At 43.1% G+C, this 12,525-nt stretch overlaps 1 protein-coding gene across 1 annotated transcript in view; it reads right to left on the bottom strand.

The window, feature by feature from the left end:
• Positions 1 to 12,525, bottom strand: part of MEIOB (meiosis specific with OB-fold) — a 23,224-nt gene extending 10,699 nt beyond the window's left edge. Inside the window, exons 1-5 of the mRNA XM_073558698.1 lie at positions 12,330 to 12,525; positions 8,793 to 8,865; positions 6,195 to 6,390; positions 5,542 to 5,642; positions 3,665 to 3,717 (exon numbers count right to left, since the gene is read on the bottom strand). Of these exons, the coding sequence (XP_073414799.1) occupies positions 3,665 to 3,717; positions 5,542 to 5,642; positions 6,195 to 6,390; positions 8,793 to 8,865; positions 12,330 to 12,525 (619 nt within the window). The remainder of the gene's footprint in view (positions 1 to 3,664; positions 3,718 to 5,541; positions 5,643 to 6,194; positions 6,391 to 8,792; positions 8,866 to 12,329) is intronic.

Raw genomic sequence — 12,525 nt, 5'->3', positions numbered from 1 at the left:
TCATAGGGTATAACGCTGCCCTCTCATAGGGTATAACGCTGCCTTCTCATAGGGTAAAATGCTGCCCCCCTCATAGGGTATAATGCTGCCCCCTCATAGGGTATAATGCTGCCCCCCCTAGTGTATAATGCTGCCCCCTCATAGGGTATAATGCTGCCCCCCCCCCCTCATAGGGTACAGTTCCTTGTGAAAGTATTCGGCCCCCTGGAACTTTTCAACCTTTTCCCACATATCATGCTTCAAACATAAAGATACCAAATGTAAATTTTTGGTGAAGAATCAACAACAAGTGGGACACAATTGTGAAGTTGAACAAAATTTATTGGTTATTTTAAATTTTTGTGGAAATTCAAAAACTGAAAAATAGTGCGTGCAATATTATTCAGCCCCTTTACTTTCAGTGCAGAAAACTCACTCCAGAAGTTCATTGTGGGTCTCTGAATGATCCAATGTTGTCCTATTTGACGAATGATGATAAATATAATCCACCTATGTGTAATCAAGTCTCCGTATAAATGCACCTGCTCTGTGATTGTCTCAGGGTTCTGTTTGAAGCACAGAGAGCATCATGAAGACTAAGGAACACAACAAGCAGGTCCGTGATACTGTTGTGGAGACGTTTAAAGCTGGATTTGGATACAAAATGATTTCCAAAACTTTAAAGGAATCTGTCACCCTTTTTTTGGCCTTGCAGCTTCCGGCATAGACATCGGGGGCTTATCTACAGCATTCTGTAATGCTGTAGATAAGTCCCCGATGTAACTTGAAAGAGAAGAAAACACGTTATATTATACTCACGGAGGTGGGCGGTCCGGTCCGATGGGTGTCGCCGTCCTGTCCGGTGCCTCCCTTCTTCATGCGATGACATCCTCTTCTCCCGTCCTGTAATGGCTACGGCGCAGGCGCATTGCTCTGCCCTGTTGAGGGCAGAGCAGAGTCCTGCAGTGCGTAGGCATTGGTAGAGGTCTGGCACCTGCACACTGCAGAATTCTGCCCTCAACAGGGCAGAGCAATGCGCCGGAGCCATTACAGGACGGGAGAAGAGGACGTCATCGCATGAAGAAGGGAGGCGCCACACGGGATGGCGACACCCAGCAGACCGGACCGCCCACCTCGGTGAGTATAATATAACGTGTTTTTCTTCTCTTTCAGGTTACATCGGGGGCTTATCTACAGCATTACAGCTGGTGACTGTGGAGGCCAGGTCATCTGGCGTAGCACCCCATCACTCCTCCTTGGTCAAATAGCCCTTACACAACCTGAAGGTGTGTTTAGGGTCATTGTTCTGTTGAAAAATAAATGATGGTCCAACTAAACGCAAACCTGATGGAATAGCATGCCGCTGCAAGATGCTGTGGTAGCCATGCTGGTTAAGTATGCCTTCAATTTTGAATAAATCCCCAACAGTATCACCAGCAAAGCACCCCCACACCATCACACCTCCTCCTCCATACTTCACGGTGGGAACCAGGCATGTAGAGTCGATCCGTTCAACTTTTCTGCGTCGCACAAAGACACGGTGGTTGGAACCAAAGATCTCAAATTTGGACTCATCAGACCAAAGCACAGATTTCCACTGGTCTAATGTCCATTCCTTGTGTTCTTTAGCCCAAACAAGTCTCTTCTGCTTGTTGCCTGTCCTTAGCAGTGGTTTCCTAGCAGCTATTATACCATGAAGGCCTGCTGCACAAAGTCTCCTCTTAACAGTTGTTGTATAGATTGTCTACTGCTAGAACTCTGTGTGGCATTGACCTGGTCTCTAATCTGAGCTGCTGTTAACCTGCGATTTCTGAGGCTGGTGACTCAGATGAACTTATCCTTCGCAGCAGAGGTGACTCTTGGTCTTCCTTTCCTGGGGCGGTCCTCATGTGAGCCAGTTTCTTTGTAGCACTTGATGGTTTTTGCCACTGCACTTGGGTACACTTTCAAAGTTTTCCCAATTTTTCGGACTGACTGACCTTCATTTCTTAACGTAATGATGGCCACTCGTTTTTTTTACTTCGTTTTTCTTTGCTTAGCTGCTTTTTTCTTGCCATAATACAAATTCTAACAGTCTATTCAGTAGGACTATCAGCTGTGTATTCACCAGACTTCTGCACAACACAACTGATGGTCCCAACCCCATATATAAGGCAAGAAATCCCACTTATCAAACCTGACAGGGCACACCTGTGAAGTGAAAACCATTTCCGGTGACTACCTCTTGAAGCTCATCAAGAGAATGCCAAGAGTGTGCAAAGCAGTAATCAAAGCAAAAGGTGGCTACTTTGAAGAACCTAGAATATAAGACATATTTTCAGTTGTTTCACACTTTTTTGTTAATTATATAATTCCACATGTGTAAATTCATAGTCTTGATGCCTTCAGAGTGAATCTACAATTTTCATAGTCATGAAAATAAAGAAAACTCTTTGAATGAGAAGGTGTGTCCAAACTTTTGGTCTGTACTGTATATAGAGAGATAGAGCTAGATAGATAGATAGATAGATAGATAGAAGATAGATAATGGATAAATAGAGACAGATAGAAGATAGATAATGGATACATAGATATAGAGGTAGATGGATAGAAGATAGATAATGGATAAATAGCTAGATATAGAGATAGCGGTAGATAGATATAGATAGACTATCTATATCTATCTCTATAGCTATCTCTATATCTATTTATCCATTATCTAGCTCTATATTTATCTCTATATCTATCTATCTCTATCTAAGATAGATAGATATAGAGATAGATAGTTATAGATCGATAGATATAGATAGAGGAGATAGATATAGATATAAAAAAACAAACCACAATACTCACCCCTCGTCCTCACTCCCACGCTGATTCCGATGGCGGCTCTGCTTCAGTGTCAGGAGCTGCCGTCGGCCAGACACACAGCGGGTGCGCGAAGAAGTGACGTCATCGCGCATCGGCTGTGAGTCAGGAGCAGAGGGGGCTGATGGGAGAGAGAGCGTCATCTGACGCTCTCCCATTACGATTGAGGGCGGCGCCGGCCCTGACTGCCGCATAGCGGCTGCCTGGCCTGGGGGAGCGGGGAGCCCTGGTCCCTCGGCCCTGATAGTGGGCAGTGTTAGGCGGCTGCTGCGGCTAACACTGTCACTGACCGGATACCGCCTAAAGTGAAATGACATTCACCCCTTTCCACGCTGGGCGTGGGAAGCAGTGAATATTCATTTCTCTTTAGCAGCGGGGACAGGGGCTCCTGCCTCCTGTCACCCGCTGCTGCTCCGCTGGCAGGGGCCCCCATAGCAGCTGCGTGGTGTGCCGCTATTAGCGACACGCCACTGGCTGGGGGCCCCTGGAGCAAAGGGGGCCCTAGCCAACTGCTGGCCCTTTATGCCAGCAGATGCCAGAGCCCACCGGAGAATCCTCCGGTTCTCCGGTGGGCCAGTCCGACGGTGGACAGGATCATTCATGTGTTTTCAAAGGGGAAAATGAAGAAAGCTGCTACCAATTGACATTGGTAGCTTCTTTTTGCTAAGTAACAAAAGGATTAGAATTGAAACCATTTTCTCCTTGGACATAATCTGTCTGTGTAGAGTTGAGGGTCGCTGATATCGATAGGTTCAGCCCACTTTTACCTAATGTGTATGGTGGCCCTAAGTCTTTTAATACAGAGACGTAAAGCTGTGAAATATAAATATATACCCACCGGTTTCTCTTGGTATCCAGCTCTGTGCCAGTTGGATGGATTCATTATCCCAACTGTAGATCAAGAAAAGGAAATAACACTTTTTTATGGCGCAAGGTTTAACATTTCTTGAGACTTTTTAGCGCAAATGTTCCCAGTAAATAGTCGCAAGATTTGTGCAAAACAAAATTTCAGACTTACATAAAATTGCTCCTGAAAGAAGGGAGGCCTGGAGTACATTAATGCTAAATTGTTGTAGAAAGTCTCCAGTATTCTCATAGACAATGAGCAGTGGCTTGCATGCATTTCAGAGCCTGTGACTATTGCTGCAGAAACACCACCATATACCCTAGTTCTTCTCGGCAGCTCATTCTTATGTAGCCCCCAACCTCAACCATTACTCCTTATTGCCTATAGGTTTCTGCTGCTATAAACACATTTATTCCTGTCACTATGAGAAATCATGCGCTTATTTGCAGTGTTTTAGAGATCAATAAAATACTGAAAACACCATTAAATAGAAATTTTTGTAACGTTCATTTATATGCAAATAAACACCGTTTTCGGGCTCCATTATTCATTTTACAGCCACACAATAAAGAGGAATGGACTCCATAAAATAACGCTTACTCTTGTGTTTTATGAGTCTTATTCCTTCTGATTTGACAAAAGTGTTACTGCTGAAACTTAAACTTTGTACTAGTTATGTTCATTGGCTGAAAATTTTCTAGCGGCATTCTCCATCTTGATGCTCTTGGTAATTACCGATTTGTTTTTGCTTTTTTGGAATAAAATAATTATGGTATACAGTTTTTCCATTGTTGTGTTACTTTCAGGGTTATGTGAAATATCCACACCGAAATCCTCAACAAGAAAAACGGATACAAATTTTGTTGCGGAAATGCTGTGGATTTGTTTGTAAAGATAAATCTAAGGTAGAAGCTCAGGTATTTGCCACGGATTTGTAAGTGAGGTCTGCTCTCATTAGGTGCACATAGTGTGGCTAATCTGTGGCGGACCCCCGTCAGGTCTAACTTTATATGGAACCCATTGTGATTTCCAGGCATAAAACAGTATAATCTTCTCTAAGGCTATGTGCACACGCTGCAGATTCACCTGCGGACTTTTCCGTGCGGATCCGCAGGTAAAGTGACCTGCGGTTTTCCTGCGGATTGGCCAGCGGTTTTCCCCTGCGGTTTGACACCTGGACAATGGAATAGGTGTCAAACCGCAGTGGAATCCGCAGAAAGAATTGATATGCTGCAGATTTAAAACCGCAGCTTTTCCGCACGGAAAAATCTGCAGCGTGTGCACTGCGGATTTGAAAACCCATAGGATAACATTATACTGTACACTGCCTGCAGAACTGCTGCAGTTCCGCAGGGCCGAATCCGCTGCGGATCCACAGCAGAATCCGCAGCGTATGCACATACCCTTATGTGGTTTTCAAAGCCAGGATGGAAAAATCCATGGGTGTTTGGCAATGCAAAACTCCCTCTTACAATGGTAGATGGTTTGTGATCACTGCAAAACTCCCTCTTACAATGGTAGATGGTTTGTGACCACTTTTTCTGCCGATTTTGATGTGGAATATGTAGCAAAATACATTTAAGCCATGTTCCGTGTGTGGGTGTGTGTATATATATATATATATATATATATATTCGTTTGGAAAGATGTCAAACTTTGTTTATTTTGGTGCATTTTTTCCTTAGAGACTTCTATTGGAGGGCTGGCAAAATGCATATAATAAACGCAGTTTCTTTTTTTTTTTAATGCAGAATTAAAGCTTTCCTGTACTAAAAAATGTATTTATCGATTGACATCATGGGTCAGAGTTTGCAGTCAGAGAGGTCAGATGTGTGTTATATCTCTAGTGTGCAATAAGCTGTACTCACCAGATCATTGCAAAAGAGTCAACGCTGTCATCAAACAGCTTCACCTCACATCTCTGGCCTTTTCTTTTGTCCGAAGTAGTAAAAGACTTAATTTCTCCCACCTGATGAAACCAAAGCACAACTGTACATCATTCCCATCAGAGATGGTGCAATTAACACATGTTGGGCTGCTCACAATCTTGGTATCCACAGGGTGATGTAAAAGACAACAAAATATATTCAAAAGTCCAGCATAGACTAATGGTCAAAAGTAGTTCAACTATGCTTACGTTTTATCACCTTTAATCCTGGTATAGTATTTTTCAAACATACAGAATAGCGTGGTACCGTTCTTGAGACTTTTCTTTTGTTTGCAGCTCGTTGCCTAGGAGACCGACCACTGCAGCTGCCTAGCACTTTGCATGTTCTGCTGTCTAGCAGTGGTGGTCAGTCTCAAAGGCAACAAACTGTAAATAAAAGAAAAAGAGAAAACAGTGTTAATAGCTCAAGAACGACTGAAAATTGTAATAAGCAGTAAATTACAAAAGTGATCGTTTTTACAAAAACTATCTGACAATATCCATTTATAAAGATGGGAATAAAACCCCAATTTTAGCATACATGACCCATGATCAAGACCCCTCCTTTCTACACATTACTTTATATTTCCGTACCCATCTTACTGCTGCGAGGACATTAATGATTTTTCCATTCAAGCTTTGGCCATTTGCTACAATATCTCCCAGTGAATAGTAATCGTTCGGATCCTTTGGAGGAATCAGCAATAAAGACAGCAGGGAATTATCGGTGTCATGTTTGGAGCGTATCTTGACCAAGGAATGGATTTCACTGATAAGCAATTTGTAATAACTAAAAAAGAAAAGAACATTCAGAACATTTTTGTTATTATAAAATGGAAAAATAATAAAATAATTAACAGTCTTATGGTAATTAAAAATCTCCTACAGCTTCTCTGCAGACCTACAACATGTGTCACTCTCCATGGTTACAGACACCAAGCAAATTTTCAGTAGAAAATGACCCTCGCTTCTTACCAAGCTAATGATAAGTGTGATAGAGGGGATGGATAGAAGGGGGTCGGACTGCAGGGCTCTTTCTAGTGTTTTTAACATGGAAAAAAATCAGGGTCTGGGATGGTTCGACCATAATATGGTCACATTTGTTACTTACCTGTCCTAGCTTTCGCGTGGGTCCACACATCTCCCTTTCCAGTGGTCAGATCGCTCTGCTCTGCTGTCGTCAGTTTCAGTTTACCATATTAACCTGGCGTGCAACTTTGATGTCACTCTCCTTGGCCTTTGAAGCTGACTCAGGCAGCTCCATGAGTATTCAGGTAGTTTGAGTATGCTGCCTACCAGATGTTTGGAATAAATGTCCTCCCTGACAAACTTTCTTCTGCTATACGTACACTTGGCACTGTTATACCAAAGTACCTTACTGTGTTATCTGCGCACTTAGCTCTGCCTGTCCGCATATCTAGCTCCTCTGTTCCACATGCTTTTCAGATTATCCAGCTCTTCTGCTATCCATGCCATCAAGCATATCCAGCTCCACTGTTCCAAGAGTCATCTGGCTTATCCAGCTCCACTTTTCCATATGTCGTCCAGCATATCCCATTCCACTGTTTCAATTGCCATCCAGCATATCCAGCTCCTCTATTCCTGATGCTGTCCAGCATATTCAGGTCTGCTGTTCCAAGTGCCGACCAGTAACTATTACACATGCTGGCCAATATATCCAGCTCCTCTATTCCACATGCCGTCCAGCATATCCAGCTCCACTGTCCCAAGTGCCACTCAACATATATCTAGCTCCACTGTCCCAAGTGCCACCCAACATATATCCAGCTCCACTGTTCCAAGTGCCACTCAACATATATCTAGCTCCACTGTTCCAAGTGCCACCCAACATATATCCAGCTCCTCTGTTCCAAGTGCCACCCAACATATATCCAGCTCCACTGTTCCAAGTGCCACTCAACATATATCTAGCTCCACTGTTCCAAGTGCCACCCAACATATATCCAGCTCCACTGTTCCAAGTGCCACTCAACATATATCCAGCTCCACTCTTCCAAGTGCCACTCAACATATATCTAGCTCCACTGTTCCAAGTGCCACCCAACATATCCAGCTCCACTGTTCCAAGTGCCACCCAACATATCCAGCTCCACTGTTCCAAGTGCCACCCAACATATATCCAGCTCCACTGTTCCAAGTGCCACTCAACATATATCTAGCTCCACTGTTCCATGTGCCACCCAACATATATCCAGCTCCACTGTTCCAAGTGCCACTCAACATATATCTAGCTCCACTGTTCCAAGTGCCACCCAACATATATCCAGCTCCACTGTTCCAAGTGCCACCCAACATATCCAGCTCCACTGTTCCAAGTGCCACTCAACATATATCTAGCTCCACTGTTCCAAGTGCCACCTAACATATATCCAGATCCACTGTTCCAAGTTCCACTCAACATTTTTCCAGCTCCACTGTTCCAAGTGCCACCCAACATACATCCAGCTCCACTTTTCTGCAGTTCGTCCTGTATATTCTGCTCCACTGTTTCACGGTCCATCCATCGTATTATGCTTCACTGTGTCCATCCATTATATCTAGTTCCCGTGTACCACATGCTGTCCAGTATATTCTGCTCCAATATTCCACGGTACATCCAGTATATTCAGCTCCATTGTTCAAAGCTGCTCCAGGCATCAGCTAGCTATTCTAGCCCTTCTCTTCCACGTGTCATCCGTATATCCTGCATCACTGTATCTGCATACCAACATAGCATGGTCCCAACTGCTTTACCTCACTACAACAAGTGCAATCCACTTCACATCCCTCTATATAAAATATGGTGCACATCCACTGCAAACTGATAGATTTAAGCTAGGTTCAATTTTGGTGTGTTTACAAAACGCATGATCCATGCTTTTGAAACTGAATTTTTACAAGTGAACACATATGCCATATGTTATGCTTTTTGTTCATTTTTTTTATATAAAATTTTATTGAAAAGAGCACTCATAGTCATACCTGGCAAATTAAATGAAATTGGAAGCCCTGCTAGAAAGCAGTTAGCACCAGTCACAAATGGGATGTAATAGTAGTTATGATGTATCCCTCCCTGGTGCATGTATTGATGAGAGACGCTTGTCATATGTTTTCAATCTCCGCCATTATATAAAAGGACGTTAGACCTTTACAGTCCCTGTGGGAGCGGCGAGCAGGAAGTTTACACATTACCTTGGTGTTGAAGGATTAAATTTTTCTTCCTTCTCTACGTCTTTTGTTTGCACGAGGGGATTTTCAATTATAACTAAAAGAAAAAAAATAGGAATATTGTTTAGAACTGCTTGTATTCCCCGAAATGATAAATATAGATAATTAAAGCGTGCGTCGTTCGGGTAAAACAGATGTCCTCATTACCATGTAAACATAGTAAAATTGTGCTAATCGGGGTGGCCGTGCACTCTTTGAACAGTTGTGACATCTTTGGATGATACATGTACTCGCAAACTCATTTTCTTGATGTATTTTACCCCGGGGTAGATTGCAAGTGTTCCCGAAAAAAAAAAAAAATTAGTCATAGTTGTAAAAATAAACATTTTGTGAATCTTTACCTCCATGAATCACGCATACATTGTATTCTGCATTTATTTATATTCCACATGCATCATTCGTTTTTTTGGAAAGAGCAGTTTGCTTTGATGAAGTATACGCTTTATTTTCTTTACTCTGGAAAAAATACGGCATGGGATTCCACCTGGGATAGCACACGAGATCTTGGTATCCTTTCAACTGTATTTTAATACTCTTAATACTAATAACAGGGAAAGAAGTTTCTTTACTGAGTCTGAACTCGGATCTGAATCATTTTTAGCTAAAACGATGGATTACAATATTTCCTCTTACTGGGGTGTGAATATTTTTTCATTTTAAGGCCTCCTTTTAAGGCTGGTTTCACATGGACCATTCTCGGATGGGAATGCGCGGCCCAAACTCCTTGGTCTCTTGAACTTAGCTAATTATTAGGTGGCTAGCTCAGGTTGGATCACATTTCACAGAAGTGTGAAACTGGCCTAAGAGACATCTTTAGGGGCTACTTTAAGAACCTTGGAGACAGGGCATGCTCCTGATTAGTCTTATTTGCTTGGCTGTTGGGTGGTAAGTGTGGCGCCCCTGAGGGTTCAGTCGCCACAGAGGTACTGCACCTCCTCCTGAGGTGTGGTACCCCACCATTCAGGTAAGGTGGAGACACCTGACCACATTCCAACACCTGCATCCCACACAACATAGTAGTGTAGCAAAGCACCTTTGGTGGCTCCCTGCTTGGAACACGAAGAGTGCTGGGAGGTGGGTGGAGCTTAGTGTGCACAAGGAGATCATTAGGACTAGGTCAGTCCGACTAGGGCAGTCTGACCAGGTCAGTCTGTGAGAAAAGATCCCCTGAGAGGGATGGATTGAAGGAAGTGCTGCAGCAGACCTCAGTGACCTGGGTCTGCTGGCACAGGAAAGAGATATTCAGAAAGCCAAATTCTCCATAAGAAAGATAGCTTTGTACGGAACGTAAGGAGAAGAAGAGAACTAAGGACTAGGGTTAGAGCAGAGCCCTTCCTCAAGTTCTAAGCGCAAGACCGGGGTCCGGTCCCCGAGGTTGTATGGATACTAATGGTCCTACAGCAGACACCAGAGGAATAGAAGTTGTCACCACTTTATTCCCACACAAGACTTGGGGGCACAACAGCAACGTGAGTGAGCCGGGACTTAGTAGCAAGGAGTCCCCAAAGCAGGCTACAGCTGTCTGCCCTGTCTGCCGTACAAGTAGAGTTCTAAGAACATCTGAAAGGAGGAACTCCAGTGTAACTCAGTACTGTGAGTACTTCAAATAGGCACTAGAAAGGAGACGTTCAGAGAAGGCACATGTTGGCGGAGTGTTGGAACAGAGTACTTCATCTTGCCTGGAAGTTGGCTGAGCTCCTGACCTGGAGGACACGGCACGGATGCGGGCACCTGTACCTGCAACAGACTGTGAGTAAAGCTTTGGAACTACATGCCCTGGTGTCCTCCACTTATTCCTGCACCAACACACTCAGCACTGCTACATCGCTGTGCCTGACCCTGCACCATCTACATCTCCTCCCTATCTCCTCACCTACACTGCCCTGGGACTACTGCCCTACCTGTGGAGGGCCACAACATCATTGCTGCACAACACCATCTGTCCCAGAGGATTTGTTTGCAGCGTCGGCTTAACATCTTCATTGCTAAATCACGAATCATTCACTCATAAACTTTAATCATCATCCACACGTTCAAACATCCTCCCTTTTACAATGGACACCCAGGGCCACGGACCAGGTCACAGCTGCCGTGACATCTCCCATTGAAACCAACGGGCCCGGCTCCGAGTACCGCGCCGCCCTGGGTGCGAGGGCGATCCATCTTGACTTGTGCCAAATTTACTTCTGCAGAAAGAGACTGAGGCTAGTCTAAAATTTAGATAAAAAGATGGCCTTGCATGTCTCCATTCATTTTCTATGTGGTTCCAGGAGACAGTCAAATACAGCGGTCCCATAGACAATGCAGGGAGAGGAGATGCTCAGCCATACCTCCATTCATAGGGGGTCTTCAGAGCCTTGGCATCAGTGAGGGTCCCAGTGCTTAAACAGGATAGATCATTGAGCAAAACTTGCACTCGGAGTATCTCTTGAAGCATTTGACCCATTCTCCATCAGAAGCTGCTTCAAAGAAGTAACATGCAATTTTTTTCCTTCTGACCATTTTTAAATTTTCAAATCCTGAAGCAGGAAAAAAAAACTGAAAAGACTGAACTTATGAACAGCAAGATAAATGAATAGGAAGAGTCTTTTGAGTTCTTATTTTTTAAGCTGACCTGCTCCAAAAAAACAAAACTGTTAATACATACCTATTTGCAGAGTTTTCCAAGTTTTTGAGAAGAAATTTGGGAAATTTTCCGCTCCAAAATCTCAGGGAAAAAATTCAGAGAACACAATTTTTTTTGCTCCTAATTTCTAATTTATGTTTTACATAAAGATATTTTGCTTTGGAAATTTCCTGTTACTGAGCTTTGATGAATGGTTATTGATAAATAAATAAAAATAAATAAATTGTTAAAGTAATTTAGTGGGTTTCTGCTATGGAAATGTAATAAAAACTTCTGTGCGGATCATTGTCATCTCATTCAAGTCTATGGGGAAAATCCAGAAATATAACGCATATTTACCACAAATGAAGTTTCCATGTTGCACATTTCAAAATCACTTTGCTTGTCTGTTTCCGTAGCGTAGAAAAGCACATTTTTGTAAAAAAACTATACATTTTGTTCGAAGAGTAATATGCTGTGGGGTTCTTTTTTCATTGAAAATATGTAATGTCAAAAATGCACCAAATAATCAGCCTTAGGACGCAGTCAGACGACCGCATAAATCGGACCAGGATAGAAAAGCAGTAAAAAGACTGGCCCGCGGCTCTCCAGACTCGAGCGTGACTGTTGCATAGAAATACATAAAGCTGCCATGCTAAGGTGTGGATAGCCACCTGCCAGTCTGTGCATTGCGTTTCGATCTAGGTACAATTTTTGTATCTTCAGGTGCTAAAACCTTGTAATTTATTACCTTTTGCTCAAAGCAACAAATCAGAGTCCAGGTCTTATTTCTGCAGTGTAGTACAAATATGGAGAGCTTATACATGATTGTCATGGACAATATGGACACAACCCCTTTAATCCCTGACATTTATCGCAGCTGTATTTTAACTTACCGCAGTCACCAATGCTGAAACTTTCAGACAGCGATTTAATATATTCTTCTCGACCCCAACACGAAGCGTTAATGAAAGCGGAAGGTGAATCTCTTACTGTAAAGCTGAAAGTGTACCTCTCCAATCCAATATCTGAGGAGGAGGAGAAGAAAAGCGTAACTCCTGTATGTGATGACATTATAATTAAATTCGCCAT

Source organism: Dendrobates tinctorius, unplaced genomic scaffold, assembly GCF_039654945.1.
Source record: "Dendrobates tinctorius isolate UK_male_01 unplaced genomic scaffold, ASM3965494v1 ptg000257l, whole genome shotgun sequence".
Taxonomy (NCBI): Eukaryota; Metazoa; Chordata; class Amphibia; order Anura; family Dendrobatidae; genus Dendrobates; species Dendrobates tinctorius.
The sequence above is the reverse complement of the archived record's forward strand: the minus strand, read 5'-3'. Positions and strand labels throughout refer to the sequence as shown.